Genomic DNA, 27101 nt, shown 5'->3' with positions numbered 1-27101 from the left:
ATGGCAAACAGAGGGTAAGTGACTTGCCCAAGGTCACACAGCTAGGAAGTTTCCAAACTCGGGTTTTTTATTTGAACTCAGATCTCCCTGACTCTAAGCCTAATTCTCTATCTACTGTACCACCTAGCTGTCTCATGTTCAAGTTATAATCACATGTAAAAATATGGTTGTTTCCAGTCCAGTGGAAATAGGAAGCACAAATTCAAATAACGCAACCACTTCCTGGAATTCATTATTTGCACCAGTCAAGACCTAGTTGTAGTCTAGGATTTAGTTGATTATCATATTTTTATTTTATTGAATAATAAATGCCATTTTTACAAGCCTGCACCTTGCTATTAGTAAGGGAAATGTCCCCTTTGTTTAGATTTTTGTTACTCCTTTTTGAAGTATACTTAAGGTTTGATTTGCTATAATAATTAGTTTTTACTGTTTTAGCTTTATTTGTATTGCCATTATTTTTCATAGAAATCTTATAGGTAGTAAATGGTGTAGGATACTTAATAGTCTATGCTGTTTTGTCAAGACTCGGTTTTGTGGGTTGCTGTCATCACTGACTTTATCACAAAATATCCAATGTCCAAGCGATGAATCTCTGCAGATGTATTGCTCAGCTGGGTTTGTCCTCTGACAACAGGCACAGTCTCTGTCACCAGGACCAGATTCAAAGTCTTTCCAACATGTTAGAGTTCATGCTTTGATTTTCATTGCCTTTGAGATTCCAGAAACATGACCACATCTCCATAAAACAACAGAAGAGGCTTTGTGGAAGAATGAGGATATATACAATCAGAAATGGGGGCGGGGGGCAGGTATGTACTGAGAGTAAGAAATAACATATGACCAGCCCAAGTGTTACTTTGATAATCAACAATCATTCATTGAGTGCCTATTGTGTACCAGGAAATGAGGATACAAAAAAATTGAAAGTCCTTGCCCATAAGAAATTTATATTCTATCAGGGGAAACAATATGTACATATGGGAACAAATAAGAGAGACAGAGAGAGGGAAGGGGGGAGAGAAATGGAGAGAGAGAGAGAAGGAGAGAGAGGAAGGGATGAAGGGAGGGAGATAGGGAGGGGAGAGAGGTAGGAGAGAGAGAGACAGAGAGAGAGAAGGAGAGAGAGAGAGACAGAGAGAGAGAGAGAGACAGAGAGAGAGAGGGAGGGAGGGAGAGACAGAGACAGAGAGACACAGAGAGAGGAGAGAGGAAGAGAAGGAGAGACAGAGAGAGAGACAGAGAGACAGAGACAGAGAGGTCGGAGAGAGGGGAAGAGAGGGGAAGAGAAGGGGGGGGAGAGAGAGAGAGAGAGAGGGAGAGAGAGAGAGAGGGAGAGAGAGAGACAGAGAGACACACAGAAAGAAACAGAGAGAAAGAGAGAGGGAGAGAGGGATGAAGGGAGGGAGGTAGGGAGAGGAGAGAGGGGAAGAGAGGGGAAGAGAAGGGGAGAAAGAGAGATTGAGAGAGAGACAGAGAGAGAGAGAGACAGAGAGAGAGAGACAGAGACAGAGGAGAGAGGAGAGAGGAGAGAGGGGAAGAGAGGGAAAAAGGGGAGGAGGGGGGGAGAGGGAGAGAGAGGGAGGGAGAGAAGGGGAGAGAGAGATGAAGGGAGGGAAGTAGGAGAGTGGGAAGAGAGGGGAACAGAGGGGGAGAGAAGGGAGGGAGAGGGGGTGGGGGTGGACAGGAGGACTGAGAGGGAGAAAACTCACTAAGCACTTACTATGTGTCGAGCACTGGTGCTAAGGGCTGGGAATACAAATACAAGCAAGCTTCTACACACAAATACACACACACACACACAAATACAAGGAGCTTATATTCTAAGGGGGAAGACAACACATAAAAGGTAGATGGAAAGGTAAAGGATGGACGTGTGGTAGAAAAGTTTACAGAGTGAAATGTGGAGCCTGGATAAAAGTGAGCATGGTGAGCATGGATGGCTCGAGAATTCCATGAATTGGTGGCTGGCAACTCACCGATCCTAGGAGGGTGCGTGTGGGGCAGGGGCATCTCCTAGCTGAGGAGGAGATAGAAAAGTCTGGAGAGCTCGGAGTGGAGCCAGGAAAGAGGTAGGAAGCAAATACAAGATAATTTCAGGGGGAAGGTACTGGTGGCTGGAGGAGGGTCAGGAAAGGTTGTACAGAGCTGATGGCACACAAAGCATAAAAATACTTAGAGGGAGGACTTCAGCGCCTTGGCTGGATACTTTGTGGAGGCTCTACGGGAAAATATGGACAAAAATTGCTCAAGATATAAGAAGATCTGGATGGGTTGTGATCTGGATCAAGGGAGAGAATATCAGTGAGATATATATAGTTCTTTTAAAGATCCACTAAGCCTACACTTGATAGCGTAGAAGATCCTTTTGGAATTTTTTTAAATGCACTTTTCGTCAAAGTAAGCTCCAAATATAATTCCTTTCAATAATGGTTCATATCTTTATGAAATGAAAGACAGATAAAGCATTTATCAAGTGCCACATGCCAGGCACTGTGCCAAGTGCCTGGGATACAAGTACGAGTAAGTCAGACAGTCCGTGTCCTCAGGGAGCTTGTGTTCATTCTAGAGGGGGACCAGACCATACACAAAGGAGGGCTGTAAATGCCGAGGGTGGGGATGGTTCTAGGCAAGATGAGATGGAAGTTTGCCTGTGGGAGATCAGGGTAATTCCTGGAGCTTAATCCAAGTTTCCAGTGAGGAAGAGATAACAATGAAGGCCAGACTAGAAGCCTTGTAGCTAATCTGAACTCTTGGCTATTGTTTTGGTTTTTTAATGTAATCCTCAATAATTTAGTTTATTATTCAATTTACATTGTAGGTTTTAATCATATAAAACTACAGGTTATAGTGGTAGCTCAATAATATCAATAATCCAAGTAGTATGGAGGGCGAAGGGAACAAACATTTATTAAGTGCCTACTATGTGCCAGGCACTTTCCAAATATCATCTCGCTGGACCCTCACAACAGCTCTTTGAGGTAGGCATTGCTATTATCCCCAGCTTACAGCAGAGGAAAGAAAGGCAGAGATGAAGAGACTTTCCCAGGATCACACAGCTTAAGTGTCTGAGGCAGGATTTGAACCCAAGGCCCTCCCGTTTCCAGCTGCCTAGGTGGTCATGTCCACACCAGGCTAAGAAACTTTTGGCCCCTTTCTTAGCTCTACCCTCTAGCCCCTGCTTTAAGAAAGGTCCCATGTGGGGTATAGGAACTTTTTTCCCCCTAATTCCCCCGCATCTCAGATGAATTAAGGAATTATAATAATTTCTTTGCCAGAGGGGTGATGGGGGAGGGAGAATGAGCAAAGGGACGGGATGGCGCTGCTGGTAAGAGCCAAAAACAAAGGCATGAAAATAGGAGAGGTTAGGGTATCAAGCCCCTCAGAAAAGGATTATCTCCAAATGAACCAATGAATGCCCGTCGTGTTTGCCCCACATAGCCGGATGGAACCAGTTTGCTTTTGGCAGGTGCCCAAGGAAAACCCCACTGGGCCAGGTTTCAGAATGCCCCAGGGGAGGTGCCTGCTATGCGGGCACCTTGGAAAGGAGAAGAAAGGGCTGTGCCAGCTCCTGCCCATTTCTTAGCCTAGCGTGGTTTTTTAGCATCAATTAAAAATGCCTCCATCCTGTTTCGCCTGTCTGCCAGGGGACAGGGTGGACCGACGAGATCTGCCGCTCCTAATACCAGAGAGAGTTCTGCCCTAGCTTTTCCAAAAGGCAGCGCTTGGCAATGGCCTCCAGCGGGAGGCTCCTCCGGAAGCATTCACCACGCACCTCAGGGCGGGCAGGTGGGGCCCAGAGAGTGAGTGCTTGGGCTGGAGCTGAAGTTCAGGGCCCTCAACTCCTCGGCAGTCGTGGGCTCTAAGTGCGGGGGAGATGTATAATGGCAATGGGGCTCAGTCAATCCGAACCGTGTTCACACTCAGGCTGTTTGTCTTTTCAAATGACATTTACCTCAAGAACAAGTCAAGTCAAGAAACATTAAGTGCTTACTATGTCACCAGGCATTACATTAAGCATGGGAACATAAATATAGGCAGAAAGATAGTCCCTGCCCTCCAGCAGCTTTCAGTCTAACGGAGGAGGACAACACAAAAAAGAAAGCTGGGGGTGGAGAGATGAAGATACACTGGGAAAAAAAGACACTCCGGCCTGGCCATTTGCCTTAAGATGGAATTTCTACGGGGGACCAGTCAATCAGAGGAAGAGGCCAAAGGGCTGAGGGGACTTCCATTGTGAGAAGTCCAGGGGCGAAGTGAGCTTCCAGGTTCAAAAGGTTTCTGTGGCCTGGTGGGGGGAGAGTCAGGAATGCTGCCTGGGGATGAGCAGTAAAAATGTTCTTAAATTATTCGGTGAAGCAGGCCTTGTGATGCAATCATTCCAAATGAGATGATTGTTATTATTTGTATGGTGTAGTAAAGTTTGCAAAATGCTTTATAAAATAACTCATTTTATCCTCACAACAACACGGGGAGGTAGGTGCTACCTATTATTATCCCATTTTACAGGTGAAGGGAAGTGCAGCAGATCGATTTGCCCCCTTGGTCACCCAACTGGTGTCTGAGGCTGGATTTGAACACGGGTCTGTCTTCCTGACTTCCAGATCCATCCATTTATCAGCCAGCTGTATCATCTAGATGCCTTAGTTATAAACATCCCCAGGCTAAGGTAAGGATATTTCATATATCAATGTAATACAGTTGCTTTTGTTTCAAACAAGGAATTTGAAAAGACTAACAGATAGAAAGCCTCCCCTCTTCACTATCAGAGAGTCTCCATGTGGGTTTAATGATTATAATAGAAAGATCACTGTACTTAGAGTCAGAAAACTGGGTTTTCTCCATTTATTTGGCGAAGGGATTTTGTTCCTTTGTTTCCTCATCTGGAAAGCAGAGAAACAAAGATTATCTAACTCAGGGCTGTCCAAAATGCAGCCAGCCCACAGTGCGATTCATGCAGCTGGCCTACAAGCATAGAAATTTATATAAATGCTTTAGTAAACGAAGCCGAGCTACCATAGAACTCTCACTAAAATGGCAAGTCAAAATATATTGTCTATTGTTTCAATAAAAACCTAAGGTTGCACAGCCTTGATCTAACTAATTCCCTTGGTTGTCTTAAAGATCAGATGAGGAAACATGTCTATAAAGTGCCTTAGAACTGATCAACACTACGTTAGTGACAGTCAATAAGCATTTATTAAGCACCTGCTCTGTGCCGGTACTGTGCTCAGTATTAGGGAATCAAAAAAAGGCAAAAATATTCCCTGTAGTCAAGCAGCTCACAGTTTAATGGAGGAGAAAATTTGTCAACAACTACGTATGAACAGCTGGGTGGTGCAGTGGATAGAGCACCGGGGCCTGGAGTCATGAAGTTCAAATGTGACCTCAGACACTTCCTAGCTATATGACCCTGGACAAGTCTCTTACCTCTATTTGCCTCAGTTTCCCTAACTGTAAAATGATCTGGAGAAGGAAATGGCAAACCACTCCAGTATCACCACCAAGAAATCCCCAAATTGGGTCATGAAGAGTCAGACACAGCTGAAAAATGATTGAACAAGGTACAGACAAGCTATATATAGGATAAATTAGAAATAATCAGCAGAGGGAGGGCACTAGAATTAGGAGGAATCTAGAAAGGCTTCCTGGAGAAGGTGAGACTTTAGTCGGGCTTGAAGCCAGGAAGCAGAGGTAAGGAGGAAGAACATTCCAGGCAGGGGAAATATTCTCAGTCAGGAGCTAGCGTCTTCTTCAAGGAACAGTAAGGAGGCCAGTGTCTTTGGAAAGGCAGAGTGGCCAGGTTATGAATGACTTTAAGGGCCAAACAGAGAGCTCTATAGTGTGATCCTGGAGGTGACAGGAAACCACTGGAATTTATTGAGTAGAGAGGGGAAGAGGAGGTGACACACAGTCATAAAAGCATTTAAGGAAGCTCGCTTTGGCAGCTGAGTGGAGAATGGCCTGGAGTGGGGAGAGACCTGAGGCAGAGAGACCCACCAGCAGGCTAATGCAATCATCCAAATGTGAGGTGATGAGGGCCCCAACAGAGGAGAGAAGGGGGTGAATGTGAAAGATGTCAGCTATGAAAATGACAGGGTCGCATAAGTGAAATGGTAGATACTGGGTGATTTGCTCCTTTAAAATAAATTTCCATTCCCCCCACAGCATGACCACCAAGGTATTGGTCAACAGTCATTTGTGGATTTTGGCTAAGCTCATTTTTTGCCATCAGCTTACAGAGCTCAAAGGCTACAGGCTCTACCCAGAGACCTCTGAGCTCAGGATATGGCTGTGGCCTAGACCTTCATCGGGAGGTTAGTACAAAAATTCAAATAAAAGATTAAGACTTTAAAATCCAGACTGGGGGAGATTCACAGAGTACTGTCTACTATAGAGCTCCTCTCCAGAGAACTGTACTTATTAGATTATGGAGGGGAGGGTGTTAGGACCAGAGGGATCTTGGCTACAGACACTGTAGTGTTTTGTTGTTACAAACCCTCAAGTAATGCCGCGTCATGATGAGACTTCATAGGAAAAAAATAGTTAATGTGCCTCCTTCCCTCCCTCCCTCCCTCAATTCTCCACCCTGAAAAAGGATGTCTGTGCCTACTGTGTCTGCTGGGATAGATATCCTAGTCTGTGACTTCCCTTGTCGTTCAGTCATTTCAGTCGTGTCCAACTCTTTGTGACCCCATTTAGGGTTTTCTTGGCAAAGATACCAAAATGGTTTGTCATTTCCTTCTTCAACTCCTTTTACAGATGAGGAAACTGAGGCAAACAGGGTGAAGTGACTTGCCCAGGGTCACACAGCTAGTAAGTGTCTGAGGCTGGATTTGAACTTGGGAAGATGAGTCTTCCTGACTCCACACCTGACACTCTGTCCACAGTACTACCTAGCTGCCCCTGATTTTCCTTTGGTCCAACAAAATTTCCTGAACTGGCAAGACCGAGGAAGGAACCACCCATGGTGTGTCCAGTCTTGGTTAGAATTAGTATTATGTCTGCCTTGAGATGTATTTGTAACCAATGCCCAAGCAATGCACTCTTGTTTATTTTAATTATGGTTATTTTCTTCCCATGAGCCCAGAGGAAAATAACAGTGATTTTAAATAGAGCAAGTGGTGCCAGGGGCAGAGAGGACTGCCTTCTCCCTTCTGGAGGGTGGGGTGGGGAGTTAAGTCTTAGATCATCTCCATTGTTCCCCAGCCCTAGGAATCAGGGAACACAACCTTTTCTGGATCAATTGGGGAGTGAGTGAAGCTAAGAGAGGGAACAGGGTTCTAGTGAAGCTGGTTCCTGGCTATGCCAGATTGGTTGATTGGCCTTTCATCTCATTTGCCCTTGAGATTTGGATGAGATTTCTCCCCCACGATTGGGGAAATGGAAGCACTTGGCTGCTGCTGGGATAACCTACAGATAACCTACAGTCCAGCAGCTGGCTGCCACTCCTGTTAGCAGCAACTGAGGGTGTACAGTCAGGGCTACCAAAAGATCTCAATGAGAACGGGATGCATTTCCATGAATAGAGGATGGAATGTTGTGTATAAGGAAGAGCAAAAAGACTAGTCTGGATAGATTATAGAATGCAAGACGAATAACATATAAGGAAAAGTGGGTTTGAACCAGCTGTGAAGGTCTTTAAATACTCAACAGTGGGGTTTGTATTTGAGCCAAGAGGAAATAGGGAATCACTTGAATTTGTCTCGTAATTCTACTTAGCTCATTCAGCTATCCGCTATCGTCTGCCCTTGAATCCTTCACCCTACCATCATTCCCATCTTCTGACTTCTCTATTCATACTCTAAGCTGCTGAACACAGTCAGAGCAAGTCCCATCATGACTCTGCCCATCTATTCTAAAGTCCTGTTGCTTAATCTCAAGTGGGCCCTCACTGCTGTAAGACTCACTGCAAGACTTTAATTTTTTCTTCATTGGCTCTCCATCCCACTGTCTCAGTGGTTGGTTTAACTTTTCTAAATCCCACAACTCCCTGCCACCCTCTCCCATATCACTGCAGCAGATGTCCTTACCTGCCTCACTGGGACAATTCAAGGCCATCTATAACAAGCTCTCTCACTTCTCCTACTGCATACCTCAAAATCTTTTTATATCCTAATCTCTCTTCTTCTGTTTTACACATATTTTGGACCTCCTTGCTGAGGTCATCCTATTTATACCCTTGACACCATCTCTGACCATCTCCTTTTTGCATGACTAAATCATTCCCTCTACCTCCTTACCCCTCTCCTCCTCTATCTCTACTCCAGTCTCTTCCCACCTTCTAGGTTTTTCCCGGATGCCTAAAAACATACTCAGATCTAGCCCATCCTTAAAAAAAATCTTCACTTGACTCTACCATCCTCTCAAACTATCATTCTCTTTTCTCCCTTTCTTCGCTAAACTTCTACCAAAAAAACTACTTTTTTCTGCCTCATTATTCAGTCGTTTAATTCTTCACAACTCGCTTCTAGTTCTACCACTCACTGAAACTGCCCTTCCAAACTTTACCAGTGATACTATAACTTTAAATCCAGTAGCCTTCTCTCAATCCTCACCCTTCTTGACCTCTCTGCAATGTTAGACACTGTCAATGATGCCCTCTTCCTGGCCACTTTTCTCTGCTTCAGTGCAATGCTTTCTCCTGGTTCTCCTACCTGCCGGACCCTTTCTCAGTGACCTTTGCAGGCTTGTTCATTTCCTGTTAATGTCGCATGTCTCCTCCCTTTCCCCCAGGGCTCTCCCATCTTCTTTCTCTATAGCCTTTTCCCTGACATACTCATTTGCTCCCATGGATTCAAGTGTTACCTCTATGTAGTTTCTCTCTATACATACTTTCAACCTCTCTGCTGAATTCCAGTCCCGTATCATCAACTCCCTGCTGGATATTCTCTCCTAGATGTTTCACAGACATCTCAAGTTCACTATGTCCCAAACTGTGAGTTTGGGACAATTCTTCGTAAATGTGCCTTCCCTATTTTTGCCGGAGGCACCACTATCCTCCCAATCACTTAGGTTCATAACTGAACAATTATCATAGCCTCTTCCTTCTCACTCATCCCCTAAGCCCAAGCCCTGTCAATTCTACTTTCACAACATCTCTCCAGTGCACCCCTTTCTCTCCTGTCACAGTGCTATCAGCTTGGTCCCATTCTTCACTGCCCTTCACCTAGACAACTGTAATAGTCCTCTAATTGACCTTCTGGCTTCCAGTGCCTCCTCTCCCCAATCCAATCTTGACCCAGAGTCAAGATAATCTGATTGTGCCACTCCCCTGATCAAGAAGAGTCAGAACTCCCTATTACCTATAAGAAAAAAAATACAAGCTATGTCAGCTTGGCATTTAAGAGCCTCTACCATCTGTCTTCTAGCCACCTTGCCAGCCTTGTTGCAGACAATTCCTTTTCATAAACTATATTTCACCCAAACTCATTCAAACTCTTCCCCTAACTTAACCTCCTTCTGTCTCCCAACTCTTCACATGTGCACCAGTGCAGTCCGCCATATTGGGAATACATTCACCCCTTCTGCCCCTTAAAAGTCCTCGAATGTCTTCAAGGCTTAGCCCAGTGCTGCCAACCTCCTCCATGGGCTTTCCCTGTCCCTCCTCCCCATTGTTAATGCTCTCTCCCTCCCCAGCTTTCCCTGTTCTGTGTTGTCCCCTCCAGTAGAGTGTAAACTCCTTGAGGGGAGGGACTGGTTTTTCATTGTTATCTAACTTCAGCACTGAGCAAGCGCCTTGCACACGGTAATCACTTAGTTCAATTCTACTAAATTATACTGCTGTTAGAACAGAATGCCGAAGGGCAAAGGCTCCAAGTCAATTAAAATTTATCCAATTTACAACAAAATAGAACGATGATAGCTCCAGAAACTAGATCGAAATCTAGGACACAAACATGAAATGGGCAACAGAGTCTGGGATAGTCCATGAAGTCAGGTAAAGCTGCGAGCCAACCAACCACCATTCTCCCCTCTACTCCCAAGGCATGAAAAGTACCTGTTGCCCCAACGGGCCCCTAGGCAAATGCCCAATTGCCCTCTGGGCTAGCTTAAACCTGCTGTGCTGGTTTGAAAACATACTAACTGTTCTCGACCTAAAAACAAAATATATTTGGTTTGATTCAGTTGTTGGTTGCTATGCAGTCACTTCCAGTTGTGCCCAACTCTTTATGAGCCCACGTGGGGTTTTCTTGGCAGAGATACTGGAGTGGTTTCCATTTCCTTCTCCAGCTCATTTTACAGAAGAGGAAATTGAGGCCAACAGGGTTATGTGACTTGCCCAGGGTCACACAGCTGGCGTCTGAGGCTGCGTTTGAACTCAGGAAGATGAGTCTTCCTGACTCTAGGCCTAGCTGCCCTAGATTGATTCAGTAGTGTAACATAAAGATCACTGCACCAGGAATCAAGTCCTGAGTTCTAATCTCAGTCCTGCCACTCACTCGTCCTGTAAATCTGGAGAATTCACCTCAAGTTTCAGGACTTCCAATTTCCTCAATAAATGGGAGGCTTTAGAGAATATGGTGTCTCAGAGCCCTTTCCAGCTTTCACTTTGATTTTATGGCTCTACTACTGTCAGAAACCAGTGGGATGAACTGTAACTACCATACCTGCAGTCTAAAGACTGTAATTTCATATCTTGCTAATGTATTATTTAAGGGTAAAAATGGATAATAAGTGAATGATGACACCAAATGAAAAATTTAGCACATCATAGAGTTTGTGATGGTCAGTCTTTCAGTACCACAAAGGTCACCTTACTCTGTGCTCTCATCTTCTTTAAAATTTATCTATAAGCTTTTTGTTGCTCAGTTGTTTCAGTTGTGTCTGCCTTTTCTTGACCCCATTTAGGGTTTTCTTGGCAAAGACACTGGAATGGTTTCTCTTTACCTTCTCCAGCTCATCTTACACATGAGGAACCTGAGGCAAACAGGGTGAAGTGACTTGCCCAGGGTCACATAACTAGTGTCTGAGCCCAGGTTTGAATTCAGGAAAAGGAGTCTTCCTGACTCCAGGCCTATCACTATCCATGGGGCCACCTAATCGCTCCTTATAAGCTTTGCTATGCCTAATCCGTGTTTTCTTTAACACACACACACACACACACACACACACACATCACCATGACCACCATGACCACCACGACCACCACCACTTCATGTGGCTCAAAGAGAGGTGGAGGATTCCCCTTCCTTGGCGGTATCTGAGCAAAGGTTGGATAATCATTTGTTGGGCATGTTATAGCAGGGATCCCATTTGTTGATGGATTGCATAATAATGACTGCTAAGATGTCTTCCAACTCTCAACTTCCAACTCTCAAGTTCTGTGACTGCGAAATTCAAATAAAGGCAAAAAAGTGGAAATAAAATACTAAAATGAATAAGTGTGAAGTCTTGCTTAGAAACAGGAGAGGCACCTGCTACCTTTGTCTTAAGATAATAAGACAGTAAAAATGACAACTTGGCTACAACCTACTGCAACAGCCCTTACCATTCCATTTTAACCTACCAATTACACTTATCCTTCTGTATACACCTATCCAGACAGTGCACTTTTCCATACATCAAATTATCATTGTATATCCATTTATGTCACTTTCTTGGAATGCTCCCACATTTTAAGCCATGAGAAAGTGAAGCAGTTTTGCAGTTTACTGGGCTCATAAAGGGCAACTAGATGGCACAGTGGATAGGCTGCTGGGCCTGAAGTCAGGAAGAGCCTGTACCTGATCCTGTACCTGATAACTATTTTGTACATTGAATACCTTTCTATAAAGGACCCTTTTTAATCTTTTGGGGGAAGACTCTAGATATAAACCCCACCTAAATTTAGAGGTATTTTTTCTTCAGGACTCCAAAAACTAGAAGAAGGTGGATCCCTTAATTTAGGAGAAAGGCTCCTCCATAACTGAACCCAGTTTGTGGGAGTTCAGAGCCCCTTTGTGGGAAAGGTCAACACAATACCCTACTATGCCAAGGATGACATTAGACTTTACCAAAGCATTGGACTCAGTTTCTCATGCAATTTTTGTGGAAAAGGTAGAAATGTATGCTGGATGGTAATAGTTGAATGGACAGACTCAGAGAGCAGTCATAAATGGATTGTCATATTAGAAAGGTGTCCCCATGCAGTCCATCAAGGATCCACACACAGTTCCACACTACTTATCATTCAGAATCAATGGGAAAGCAGCATGGTGTGGTGAAGTGGTAATAAGCTCTTGCCCCACCCTCCAAAATACAAGTCAGATTAAACTGCAATTGGGAAATGTATAACAAAATAAAAAGAAAATTATATATATATATACACATACATACGCACGTATACATATATACATATATATATATGTATATATGTATAGTTACTTTGTGGTTTCCTAAGTCAATATGCCATAGCAAGAATCCACTTCTATTTGAATTTTGACACCACTGATGTAGTGGGCAGAGGCTTGATCTCAGGTCAGGAAGACCTTTGTTCAAGTCCAATTGACACATACTAGCTGTGTCACTTTGAACAAGCCAATTAACCTTGCAGTGCCTCACGGGACTCTCTAAGATTGTGAGTTTCATAGTAACGATTGGCATTGGTAGCATAAGGCTCCTCACTGGGATACTACCTACCTATACGGGAGCAATCATAAAATTGCAGGTCAAAACAAAAAAGCGTGCCTTGGAAAAAGCCATAGATGGTATACTTATCAAATTTATAGATGATACAAACCTGGGAGAGCTAGCTAACATACTGAGCAACAGTCAGTATTCAGAAAGATTTAATAGGGTAGATAAAACATTAAGCCAAACACAATGAGAGGTACCACAAGATAAATGTAAAATATCACACTTTGATTGGAAACCCAACTTAACAGGCACAAAATGAGAAAATTATGACCAGACATTTTATTTTTAAATGATCTGGGGACCTTAGTGAATTGCAACCTCAATAATTCAACATTTTGGTTTGGTAACCGAGAATCTAATGAAATCTTAGACTGCATTCAGAGCTTGGGACTCGGGAGGTGATACTATGGCTGCATTCTGCCCAAGTCAGTCCCATTTCGGAGTTTGACATTCAGGGTGAGATCCTGCATTTTTAAACGGACTTTCATAAGCGAGAGAGTTTCTATAACAAGACAAGCAGACCTGGATTTCATGCCACATGAAGACTGATTGAAGGAAGTAGGGGGTGTTTCATTCAGAGAAAAGAAGGCTTGGGCCAGGGGAGGGAGACAAGTCAAGTGTTCAGGCATTTGTAGTATTGTAACATGGAAAGGATTAGGCTTATCTGCTGGACCCCAGAGGAAAGAAGGATCAGTTAGATGGAAGTTACAAAGATTCAAATTTAGCCTTAATGGAAGAAAAAGTGCTATCCAAAAGCGGAATCAAATTAGCTACCTCCAAAAAGGTACACTAGATGTCTTCAAGTAAAAATCAGTAGGCTGTCAAAGAGATTCCTATTCATGTATGGGTTGGACTAGCTGACCATTGAGGGTCCTTCTAACTCTGAGATTCTGTGTTTGGTTTTAGGTGCCATGTTTTAAAGGGGACATTTGCTAGAGGAGGACAAGAATCAGAAAAGGTGCAGTAAATCATGTTTGAGAATTCTTTTTCCATTTGAACGTCTCACAGGGCATGTCCCATGATGGTAGTGATTTGGTGAGCATCTGGCTCTCTGTTATACTATTCTCTGGATACCAATTGGAAAATTATTGGGAAAAATTATCATTGCAGTTACATCAATGTTACTCAGATGACCTTCAAAATATTATGGCTGTATTTTGCCTTTTCTTACATAGGGTATCCCAAAAGTCTTAGTGCAATCTGAAACTTAAATAGCTTTAATAACTTAAATAGCCTCAACTTTTAGGACACCCTGTATTGATAGGAGATAAGAGGAAAATCTTGACTTCATTGCTTCCTCTGGCAATTACAGAATTAGAGGAACTGGGCTAGAGGCAGGGGGATTATCTAAGAGTGGCAATCAATACAGTGGAAATGATGGCAGGTTGAGTTTTGGTGGTGGAAGCTATCCTAGGGATATCTATCTCTATGTGTTTTGCCTTCTCTACTATTTTAGAAGAGACTTTCTATAATAACCCACTCCAAAACTAAGAAAAATAAGGTGCTTCCCAAAATTCCTCAGTATCCTCTTATTGTGATACTCCTTAGCAAAAATTTAGGATCACAAGTAAACCAATCTATTCATTTAATGGGTCTTTTCCCCCTCTGCTCAACCTTTAAACCATGTCAACTCTACCTCTTGCCTTTATCGTAGCATCCCTTTGGTGGAGCGGACTACTAGATTCTCCTCAGAAAATAATAAAACTTAACAACTAAATTAAGTAATCAGTAACTTGTTGCCTTCCAGGGATAATTCAGTTGCCCGTTTTCTCAAGGTTTGCAGCCAAAGTTTTGGACAAAACAAAGCACATTAGAATCTTGCACGTTCCCAAATTTCATAGGAAACTCAATTAGCATGAGTTTTTACTAAAAGTATGTGATAGAATGGCTGCCACATTGCTGACTATATTCTACAAGCCCCGTCCCCACAATACATAAATAACCAGATTATTAAACCCGAATGACCATTACTAACCCATTAACTGAAAAATCATACATGTTCAAAATTAAAAACACCACCACACTGATTAGAAACACAGCAAGAAGTAGCCACCCAATCTGGCTACGTGTAGACAGTCTAGCATCAAGCTCCCACTACCCCATGCTGTCACAGTTGGCAAAACAAAGGGCAAATGTCACATGTCCTTCAGTTACTACAGTAATAGTAGACATTTCAGCTTTTAAGGCTGCATAGTGCTTTCCTCACAATTGCCCTGTAAGGAAGGCTTTTGAGGTCATGGTTTTTTGGGGGATGGACTATTTCATACCTATGAGCTCATTGCTGGGCAGGGGAGGGGGGGGAAGACTCTTAGTGTGAACAGTTCCTCCATCTACACGGACAGGTAACTAGTCTAACAGTACAAAAGGGTTTCTGAGACCACTGAAAGATTAAGTGACATGCCCATAATCCCTGATCAAGTATGTTCCAGAGGTCCTCCTAACTCCAAGACTGGCTCTCTCTGTCCAAGACATGACACTGCCTCTCTGTAAGGCAGTTTAAAGAAGAAGAACGTGAAGCCTATATATGGGAAATGACTTGACAAAGGTCACACAACTCATGTGACCAAACTTGGACCCGAGTTCGGGTCTTCTGACTCCTTTCCAACCATTTAGCAAAGAACAGTCTCTCTTCTTAATGAAACTCTTCCAAATATGAAAAGAACAGTGAGTTATGCCATAATATCCAAAGAAGAGCTTGATTTTTCTCCCTAAAGCATAAAAATGATAAATACAAATGTGACATCTTGATGGTTCTCAGAAAACAATTCCACAGAGGGTATTCCCAAGTGGTAGGGGAAAAAACTTCAACAAGGAAATGCAACGCATCGATGTAGGTCAGCTGAAACAAACATCAAAGGACTGATGAACGGCACATTTAAATTCACTAAGAAACAGACGCTAACGTGCTGAACGCCACCCTTCCAGTCAGGCAACAGGGACGTGTGAAAGTGTTAGTGATGCACAGCAAAATTTGCAAAAGAAAAGTCTGTCACACCCTTAAACACATGGCACACCATCATGATTTCATCTCTAGGAAATAGGCTGGTCTTGTCAGGGTTGGTTTCCCATAAATATTTGGTTGCTGAAAGGCACATTTTAAAATGTTGCCCTTGTTAAAACTCAACAAAACTTCTGTTCAAATGGGCACAGCTACCCAATATACCAATATTTTTTCTCCCTAAAGCATGAAAACAATGTAAATGTGACATCAAATTCTTGATAGTTCTCAGAAGAAAAATTCCACAGGGCATATAGTCAATTCAAATAGTGTCTCATATCATGTTCTAAGAAAAGACATAGGGAATCATATTTGCAATTTCCAAGGTCAAAGGATGTAACTGTGGCATATACAGTTGACATAAAAGTTTTTTTTAAAAAAAACATCCATCTATGCTGAAAATTTAGGGATTCCCCCCACCCCCACCATCAACTGTTGACTTGTACCAATGTTTCAAAGAAAAATCAAATAACTTTTTTTTTTAAAGTTGAACTGGGGAGAGAAAGGAGAAATCTTACTTGGGCAAGGGGAGAACAAGGACACAGCAATTTTAAAAAATTTAACTGTGCCCAGACACTGTTTCTGGCACTACTTTTACTTTTCAATATATTTACCCTATTGCTCAAAATTTAATATCTCACTGATCATCACTGAGACATTCAAAAAGGGCTGAAATTAGCTCTTGTAGTTAAAGTAGCATTCAAATTTCCATTTCCCTTAAATGTGATGCATCCCACATACATACAAAAACTACAGTTCCTGGAACCCAACAGCCAAAACTCAAAACTAGATGCAACTGCTGAGACAGGCACCAGAGAATGTGCTTATTATGACATATTCCTATCCACAAATCCAAGAAGCCATTAAGAGCCATGTTGACAGTTGACTGCCAGTTCCATTTGTCTACAAATATTAATGATTGACTAAAAGTTGCCACATTATTCTTTATAATAAAATAATTCTTTTAATGAAGTATTTAAAATAATTTTAAACATCTGATCAATAAGATACAATACACAAATATGGGAAAATGCTACACTTTACAAAAAAAGTAAAGCCAAGCATTTAATTATACAAAACAACTTCAGACATGGTCAGTCAGTATCTTGCAAATATAGGTTTGTTTGTTTTTTTTCCTCAAAGTACTGCCTTTTTACATATGCTTATATACATAATTTACAGCATTTTTTTTTAAACTAACTTGCTGAAACAAAAAAAATGTGGCCAATTTAAGCTAACTACAGTGCAGTACATGGCTGCAGAAGTCCCAATGTGGAGAAATGGGATTAAAATGTAATACAGCTTTGAGCTTTATTTTTGGAATTATTTTTCTAGAAGTCCCTGGCATTTCACATTTTAAACATTCTGAGGGAGTTCATTCTCTCCCTCATGTGACTCAGTGACATCAGTCACAATTATTACTTTGCTACGAGCATGTGCCAGTCACATTCAGTTGTGGTGAACCAGAGTTTTACTTTGCAAAGAAGGAACAGATTCCATGGCTATTCAAATACATGCCAATCGTTAAGCAAAGACCCTTCTGAAGTGTGGCCACTGTTGGGATACTGGAATCATCTTTCAAGTATATAGAAGTCAAAATTAGGTTCGCTGTTCATTTCTTCTTCAAAACTCACTCATCGCCAAAGAAGACTTCCGATGCAATAAGAGGCTTTAAGTTCAGGAGAATGAAGATGAGACTGGAGAGAAAATGATTTAGAAGAATCATTCTCTCTTAGGGTAACACAAATAACCAGGCTTCCGGACAGGGGATGCAGTGGAAGTGCTGGCTATATTCTCTCTAGTATGTAGGTTACATGTGTATTTTTTCCTTTTCCTCCAGAAGAACACATGCAGGTTACTTTGGAGTGTCAGTATTTCCCTTTGGGCTCACACAGTACGTTCTCTGTTTTATTACCCTATTTTCATTTCCCCTCTTTCTGTTTGAACTCAGTGCCCCTGCCATTCCTTCCAACGCCCCCTGCGTTTTTCGTTTCCCAATGAGGTATTTTAGCAGCTTCGATTGCAAGGTTTCCTTGACAAGGATGTCCCCTCACCTCAAAAACACAGCAGTGGTGGTGTGAGGTGAAAACAGTGACCTCAGGCATAAACAATCCCCATTTGTCTCTGTTTTGACATCTCTAGGAGACAACAGACCCAAGTCATTGGTGGTTTGCTTGCTGCCACCACTAAGCTGCACAACATGGCTTCTGATTTTAGCTTAGCACTACTAAGGCCAACTCAAGGAACTCTGAACCTCACCTGAGCCAGATATGTTGCACATTAAAGCAGCAATCCACGATTACTCAGGATTAAATCTACTTTTTGTGCTAAGTATCACCACAAAATATTCCTTCCCTTCTTTCCCACCACCTCCAAATTAAATATGGATTAGGGAAAGGCACTACACGTAGAACAAACTTGGTTTGTGCTAATGAAGCAAATAGCAGCTGACAGATTCTTGGCTTGCAGGTAAGAGTTATAAGTAGGTAGGTATGTGCCTATTTCTGTGCACACCTACAACTCACCAATGGAACAGAAGACAAAGCTGAACTCTATTTATTAAAAACTCTACAGGTGCTTAGGTAGGTATTTAATAAAAGCACAAAAGTAAACAAAGATTATCCTCAATGGTGATTATCTTCCAGAAATGGCCATTGATGACATCAGGACAGGGCCACAATGCTTTCAGCATCTTCTTTGGCAGTACGTAGCAAGGGTCTGGATGGAAAGGTGGAGTTGTCACTTCAGAAGAGCATGGTACAGAGCTCGAGAATATTTCATCCCCTTTTCTTGTTCCATGTAGAATATCAAATCCCTGAGGCAGACTCGAGTAATTCTTGGGCGAAATAACTGTCTGGTCACAGTCAGGCTGGATGACCCTGAGGCAAGGGCATTGCCATTTAAACCCTAGAGAAGACATAATCAAGAAAGAAACGGAGTTAAAAAGAATAGTCTTTATCATAGTCCAACAGTATTGCTGACCACATACAGAGGGTACTTAATAAATTCACGTTGAATGAACTCAAGTTCCAGATGAATCACAAAAAATGGCTTAATAAATATTGTTGGCTTGTTGACAAGAAAGAAAGAGAAAGAAAGAAGGGAGGGAAGGAGGGAAGGAGGGATGGAGGAAGGAAGGAAGGAAAGAAAGGAGAATCCTGAAACCTTATATTCAGTATCGATCTCTAAAACTAAACATCACTTCAATTTGATGCTTAAAATTTTAAAAATGAAACAACAATGATTGTGCTATACTATTTAGGTGACCCTGGCGAAGCCATTTCACTTCGGGGGGGGGGGGGGCGGGTCTCAGTTTCTTCACCTGTAAAACAAAGTGGTTGGACCAGATCATCTCTAGTTCTATAATCTATGACCCTATTGAGTAGGTCACTATCAACTGAGAAAAACTTCAAGTCCTTAAAATCATGGCCCCACCTTCGTTATCTTGCTACTGTCTAAAATGAAGTCACATACTTCTTTCTCTCTAACCCTATCCCAACAAAACCTCTGCTTTGAAATCTCAGTATTTGCTGCACCATGTAGTCAGTGGGGGGAAAAAAGATTATAATGGTGTCATTAAAAAAAAAACAATAAAAACATATCCTAAAATATTATAATCATGATCTATAGACATTAAAAAAACTCAATATCTCAGTTGAGGTGCTAAAAAGAGTGTGCCAAAGAGCCTCGGGAGCACATAAGAGCAACTTACACCTGTTGAGGATGCCACTGTCTTTGTAATCACTCAAATTTGATAACCTGGTGTCAAACTCTTCACCCTCACTCCACATACCCATATCCAGTTGCCTTTCAGACATCTCAAACTGGATGCTCACATCAGTTATCTTCAACTCAGCGTGCCCGAAATGGAACACATCATCTTTCCTTCTGAACTCTATCCCACTCCCACCTTTCCTCTTACTGTAGAGGGCAACACCATCCTCCCAGCCTTTCACAACCTAGGAGTCATCCTGGACTCCTCACTATTTCTCACCCTGCCAGGGCCAATCTGTGGCCAAGGCCTATTGAGTTCACCTTTTCAACATCTCTAATACACCCCCTTTTCTTTCTGACATTAGCACCCCTTCTGGTCGCCTCAGGGTTAGAGACTACTGCAACAGCCTGCTGATGGGTCTGTCTGCCTTAAGTTTCTCCACACTCCACTGAGCCAAAGTGATTTTCCTAAAGTGTCAGTCCTACTAGAATAGCCTCCCTACCACAATAAACTCCAGTGGCTTCCTATTACCTCCAGGAACAAATACAAACTGCTCTATTTGGGATTAAACACCCTTCAAAACTTAAACTCCTCCTCCCTTGCAAGTTTTCTTACACCTCACTCCCCCACACTCTTTGGTCCAGTGACACTGAGCTCCTGGCTGTATCACAAATAAGACACTGCATCTCTCGATTCTGGGCATTTTCTCTTACCTGTCCCCCATCTAGAGAGCCTAGAATGCTATCCCTTCTCATCTGTGCCTGCTGGCTTCCTTTCAAGTCCCAACTAAAATCTCATCTTTTACAGGAAGCCTTTCTCAACCCCCCAGTTCCAGTGCCCTCCCTCTCTTGATTATTTCCCATTTGTTTTCTATGTTGCTTGTTTGTATATATTTGTTTATTTCCCCTAATTAGACTTTGAGCTCCTCAAGAGTACGGACTGTCTTTTGTCTTTTTTTGTGTCTCCACTGCTTAGCACAGTGCCTGGCACATAGTAGGTGCTTAATAAATGTTTATTGACTATTATTAGTTGATGGCCCTAAGCAAGCCACTTAACCTTCTCAATGTGTTTCAGGCAACTTCTTAAGACTTATTTACAATATCACAGACTCTCAAGCAGAGAAATCACACACAGTTCCTTGGGCAGATTTGTAAAATAACGTGGAGCCTACTAATAAAAAACATAAAAAAAAAACTAGGACTGTGGAGGTCTCATAATGACTACTTTATTCCAGCCAAATTTCTAGTTTTTTTCAGTCATTTCAAAAAACTATCAAATTATAAAAATATATTAGAAACAAAAGCCTTCACAATATCCAAGTTGACTTAATTATATGAACGTCCACAGAGTGTCTTGGGGGCACAATCTATTCAGCCTTCGAGTCAGTTTTTCTGGAGGGCTACCAATCAATTCTACTAATCATCATACTAAAATTTCTCACAGTTCAGTTAAGATGGTTCATACATACAGACATACATCCACACAGACTAAATTCTGAAAAATCCACAAGATTTGTAAGAGAAAAAAAATAAGATTACTGCTGGCTGCACAATTGACTGGCTACTTATCTTGGAGCCAATCTATACTATACAGCCAGTCTCTTATCACTACTGCAGGGTCCTTGGTAATGAATGCAATTTGTACAAATACAAGTGCTCAGACTCTGTAACTTCAGCTAAGCATGGCAGTCAGCCCTGGTGAATCATTCTTCTCTGCTGGCATCAATACTACTTGGAGGGGGTGAAACTTGGATGTAATCTTCACTATTACAAATTATTGCCCTAAAAGAACCCCCCAAAGACTTCTACAAAAGAGTTCTATCATCTCAGTTCAGAGAAAGAGGATTAAAAATATACATTAGGTACAAAGTTGATAAAACTTGTCACTGGCAGTGATCACGATGTTTATTTGATGGCAAGGCTTGCTGTGTACAGAGTTTCTAGCTTAAAATTTTCATTTAAAAAGTCATTTTTCTTGGCTAAAGACTAGATATAATTGTTCTAATTATATTTCCAAATGTTTCCTACTTAGGAGCTTTCCTACTATCAGTCTCATTGCATGTTATGGTTAAGAGTCCCAAATATGCCATCATTTGAAACGCTCAGTTTGCTAAATGGCTTGGAATAAATTTCACTTAGGGTGCGAAGGAGAAAGAGGAAAAAAGGAAAAGACAAAGAACTGGGGGCAGAGTTTGGGGAAGCAAGGGGTGAGGGGTGTGTGCCATAAAATGTCTCTGAACTGCTGGCCAAAAGGATAAAGAGGGTCCAATAGTCTGGGTAAGACAAAAGGGTCACAGTTCAAGTTTGTCATATGACAACCCTGAAGGATCCAGGGAAAAGAGAGTTCTGCAGTGCAGCTGCCAGCACAGGGTTGAAAAGGAGGTCAGTCCAACAGGATGCAGCAGAAGGCCCAAGGCAATGTTATAAATGAAACAAACCCCAAGGGAGACTCTGAAACCCAACAGAAATGTCCTTTATAATTCAGAACTTTACAAAGGTGACAGCAGTTTCTTTCCCACATAGGGATTAACTTAGAAAGCATCTTTTATCAACTTGGTTATAAATCTCTAGTAGTAACCCACCCATTGTACCCCTCCCCCCAATAAACTGGGGATGTAGGGAAGGAATCCCATCTCAAACCCTTGAGTTTCTTATTGACCTTGAAAGACTAAGGCACAGAAGAAAGAATGAACCCTAAACTCTTGGAGTCAAAAGAAACCTGGATTCAAACCCTGGCTCTGGCACTTAGCTGTGTGAAATTTGGGAAGCCAAATTTCTCTCTGGGCCTCAATTTCCTCACCTCTAAAATGAGGTATTTGGACAAGGTCTCTTCTAGTTTTAATAATCTATGAATTTTACATTTATTATATGAGGTTTATTAGTGTTTAATATACACGCAAAACTCTTAATTATATATATTGAGACTAGAAGATGCATATGGATAACTGAATTAATAAGAAGAACAATAATAGCTAACATTTATATAGCGCTTACTAATGGAAAGATATAAAGGATCCTAAAGCTTCAATTTTCACTGTCAAGTCCAACTTTCTCCCTAATACACTAGGGCTTTCAAGGAGTAGCAAATCACACTTTTCAGTTTCAATATTCCTTTACCCTTACCCCAACAATGACAATGGGTAGTGAAATACAGCTAAAGGGCGAGTACTTGCAGGAGAAGAAATAAGGGGTTTGAATAACCTTCAACCTAGATAATTTACTCCTAAAAAGTCAGAAACCCCAAATTCCCTGTTGTTTCATTCTAAAAATTGAAGCCCGCAGGGTAATACTTTTTAGCTCAAAAATAAATATTTCTCAGCAACTAAACACTTCACCTGAGTGAAGAGAGACCAAGTCAGTGGAAATAAAATAACCCACTCTCCTCCCAGCATGCCTTTGTCCTTACATATAAAATTAGAAGGCTGGACTGGGTGATCCGAGGTCCTTTCCAGCTCTAATAATCTATGAAACTTATGTACCTGTATGCTTCCAGGAAACCTACTCAAGCCTAAGTGTTAACATACTTCCCAAACTGCCAAATCAAATAAGGAACTCCAGATTAGTGTCTTATGTTATATGTCACTAAACAAAGTCTCCATGCATACTTATTTTGTGTAAGGAACACAGAACAACTGTTTTACTTTAAAGGGAAAGGTGAATATAACCATCTACTGATTCCATCTGATAAATGTCAGCCTTTCTAAAAGAATGGAACTGGTTGGAGAACTCATGTAACGATGAATACTAGGGCTTCTGTAACCTGTAGGACAGACCTTTGTTAAAGTCAAATCACAGAGATGCAGGAAGAGAGGAAGAGACTTGAGCAAATTCTCACATGAACACTTCAGGCTAATGATCATCCTGTTTAAGGCTCTCATTTCTAACTTTCCATCCTTCCAGGCTTTCCCACTAGCGTTTCACTATAGATTCAAACCATGAAGCTTTATATATTTAAATGTTGGCTAAGTGCTTTTACATATACTTTCTCATTGGATACTTAAAATCCACTTTGTGAGGTAATTATGTCCACTTTACAGAAGAACAAAAAACAACCTGCCCAAGGTGACACAACCAGGAAAAATCTAGCTCTGCTGACTTCAAAGACAGTGTTACTGTACTAGAGCTGTCTTTTTGCTCTATAACCTTCCTGCAATCACCAACATGCTAAGATGAATACATTTTGCTACTAAGGACATTTTTACGTCTCCCAATTTTAACAGAGTAGACCCCGGAAAAAACTTGTGAAGTAAGCAACTTCTGAGCCCCTCTCTATTTGCCCCATCTTTTCCCAAATTCTCATTCACCCTTTGACTCTAACCCTAAATGCCTCAGACTCTTTTCAAGTTAGGTAGCATACAAACATCCTTTGTACTATAGAGGACCAAATCCTGGCCAGTATCTTTGCTAACTCTACCTGATTGCAAAATTACTCTATCCAGTATTCCCACTTCTTAGGGCTTGGAGAGGAAACTGGCTGGCTAATCTGATGAACTAATTTGTAGTAAGGTATTAATGAGCATAATATGTTAAAAGTCTTTCCTGCCCCTCCCAAGGTAACAGTTTCATTTTAATGAAGCTCTTTGATCAAATTAACCCTAAAGGAGGTCAGATGATAAGGAATTTCAGGCATCTGGCCAGTTTGGTTCATGAGCAAGATCCCCATAGGCAAAGAGGCTTTATTAAGCCCCCTCAAATATACAGTTTAGGTGATTCCTTATTCTGCCTACACAGACCTAACACTGACCATGAATTCCTGTCTTTAAGTCCATTAGCAAATAGCTTCTTTTCTCCCTCCTTCCTTCTGTCTGTCCATCCCTCACTTTCTTTTCTTGTATCACTAGGTTTAAGAGAATACAGATGTCTGGGCTGGAAATGAAATACATTCATGGCTTATCCAGGTTGTTACAAAAGTTAATAGGAAATTGAAAAGAGGCAGAGCTAATTTAATGTTTTAACTTACCACCTGACTGATTCTTAAGATGACTTAAAAAAAATTTTTTTCAAAGTTTCCAGTCCTACAGGCATATGCTAATTGGCATGGCTATCCTTAAGAATAAAGAGTTTCTTTTCTATTTAAGGTTAGTTCTTAGGTAAAGATGAATTTTGTTTTTTTGAGGGGTGGGAGTTATGGCTCAAGAACAAAAATCAAATGGACACTGAGCGTGGGCAGTGATGATAGCTAAAAATGCCTTGAATATTCGCTGTAATGTAATCTACATGAAGACCTACATTTAAGAGACGTGGGTTCTGAGCCCTAAGGCCAGCACAGACTGCACAGCAGCACATGCTTAACTTCGAGGAAGAGTGCCCTCTGCTGGAAGATTAGCAGAACTTTTTCCAAATCAAAAACCAACAACTTACTCTCTTCTAGTTAACAGTTGAGATGATAAGGGGTGGTCACAGGTGTGGGGTAAGAGGGTGAAAGGGCATCAGTTTTTAGAAAAACAAATACATCAACCATAAAGACAAAATGCAGCTACCATTCTTTCAAGCATTGGCAGACACACAGTGGTTTCCCCCACTTCTATGGTGTATGGAGAACTGCCCCAGAAATTTTGTGACTCAAACTAGTTGTGCTAGAGTGAGCTTTGTTTATTTTTAACTAAGCTAACGCAGTGTTCATCAATGTGGCAATATTAAAGTGATACGCATTGCATTCTGATGCCAGCAACGCCCAATGCAGACAATGGGGCCCTGAAGATATGACAACACAAGGGGTCTAATTCCAATTAGCCAATTAAAGCCCTACCAGCTTACCAGTTAAACTTGTTGACTTTTTACTATATGGCCCCTTCTTCAGAGGAGATGTAACAATTAGTCTGTGTGTGTAGTGCATTCCTCAGTAACAATGCTTGAGTGGAGGGCCTCATTATTTGAAAATGAGTATTTTTGTCTTTTTATCCCTGCTGTGTATAGTATAGTGAGGAACATAAGTTCTTGGCACTTAATAAATAGTGATAGTGAGTTACCAGGAGAAATTAGGAAAGATGGACCACAGAGTTTCAAAGCACCTCAAGGATCACCTCTCCTGGGGATGGAGAAATCACTGCTTACTGAAAGTAAACCAGTCCCATTGTAGGTTAGTTCCAATTGTTGGGAAGGTTTTTCTTACGTACAGTGAGGAATCTGCAACTTCAACTCACTGTCCTTGGTTATAAACTGTGGGTCAAGCAGGACAAGTCCCTGTTACATAATTTCAAGTTCCTCACTCCAAGTGGTCTAAAGACCAACCAACCTCAAGACTACCCCACGGCTGTGAATGTTAGCTAACAAAAACTCCCAGCAGATCTACTTTTCTAATTACTCTTTTGAGGAGTGACTATAATGTTGCCACCATCTCGTTCTGCTGTCTTTCTTCCAAGTCACACAAGGCCATAAGTTCACAGAACCCTAACTGGGGGGATATTTGAAATCATTTGCCTCCTGAGATAGTTTGTTGTTGTTCAGTAATTTTTCAGTCACGTCCAACTCTTTGTGATCCCATTTGGGGTCTTCTTGGCAGAAAAGCTAGAGTGGTTTACTATTTCCTTCTCCAGCTCATTTTACAGAACAGGAACTGAGGCAAACAGGGTTAAGTGACTTGCCCAGGGTCACACAGCTAGCAAGTGTATGAGGCCAGATTTGAGCTCAGGAAAATAAGGCAGGCCCAGCACTCTATCCACCGTGCCACCTTTGGGAGGTGGGTACTATTATTACCCTAATTTTACAGCTGAAGAAACTGAGGCAAAGAGCCCACTGTGCCACCTAGCTGTCTGAGATATTACTGACAAATATTCATCTAGTCAATCACTGCCTGAAGACCTGAAAGGCAATACGGCATAATGAATATGGAGCTAGACTTAGAGGAAGGAAGATCTTAGTTCAAATCACCTGTGACACTTACCGGCTGTGTCACCAAGAAGTTATTTCCCTTCCCTGCGTCTCATTTTCCTCAGTTGCAAAATGGACCCAATGACCTCTAAGGGTTCCTTCCAGCACTAAATCTAGGATCCTATAATCTCTAATCACACTCTTACTTTTATTACCCATTGAAGGAAGTTGTAAATGTTAGAAAACTCTTTCTTCCTAAGGGCCTGTAGTGAGAAATAGGCAATACCTACCTGCAGGGAAAGAGCTAAGCTATAGGCCTATGATAAGACTATAGCACCTAAGAGGTTAGGCACCTCACTGACCCCAGAATGAAGTTAGCAGCTCCCTCCCACCTGCAAGCTGAGTCAAAATGGGACTAGGGAAAGGCAGGAAACACTCTGCTGATGGCACTGCCCTTACCCACTCACCTTGGCTTTAAGCAATCTAAAAAGGCTTCATCAGAAGCTCAATTTTGCAGCTCCCTTGACCAGTTTAAAAAAAATGCTTCCTCTTACTGTGGAAAAACATGGCCAACTACAACTCCGGAGGATCTCCATTTCTATGGCTCCTTCTATTCCACTCTAACAAGCAGGGCAGCTTCCTAGGGCTTTGTCAGGTTTAAGTCTATGTCAGGACTTTGTTATTTACCCCATGGTTATTTTCTTTAATCTTTTATGAAGAAGCTTACGAAGTCTTCTGAAAACTCAAGTAAATTATGTCCACAGGTCAATTTTATCTATTATTTTATTAAAACTTTTTCAAAGAACTGCAAGTTAGAGATTTTTTCCCTTACAGAAACAGCTTTGGTTTTATCCTTGGGGGTTAGCTCTAGGTTTCAATTTGAAAAATAGCCACAATATCAGTATGTTCCTCATAACTAAAGGAAAAGGGATACTATCACACCAGTAGAATGGTTGTTAGA

The 27101-nt window shown here is 41.7% G+C and overlaps 1 protein-coding gene across 2 annotated transcripts in view; it reads right to left on the bottom strand.

Moving 5' to 3' along the window:
- Window positions 1–18156: 18156 nt before the first annotated feature.
- TAF4B (TATA-box binding protein associated factor 4b) overlaps window positions 18157–27101 on the bottom strand; it is a 200810-nt gene continuing 191865 nt past the window's right edge. For both annotated transcript variants that reach the window (XM_036768688.1, XM_036768680.1), the window contains one exon: window positions 18157–18523. In XM_036768688.1, the coding sequence (XP_036624583.1) occupies window positions 18356–18523 (168 nt within the window). In that variant the 3' untranslated portion in view covers window positions 18157–18355. The remainder of the gene's footprint in view (window positions 18524–27101) is intronic.

The sequence above is a fragment of the Trichosurus vulpecula genome, chromosome 1 (assembly GCF_011100635.1).
Source record: "Trichosurus vulpecula isolate mTriVul1 chromosome 1, mTriVul1.pri, whole genome shotgun sequence".
In the NCBI taxonomy this organism is placed as follows: domain Eukaryota; kingdom Metazoa; phylum Chordata; class Mammalia; order Diprotodontia; family Phalangeridae; genus Trichosurus; species Trichosurus vulpecula.
The sequence above is the reverse complement of the archived record's forward strand: the minus strand, read 5'-3'. Positions and strand labels throughout refer to the sequence as shown.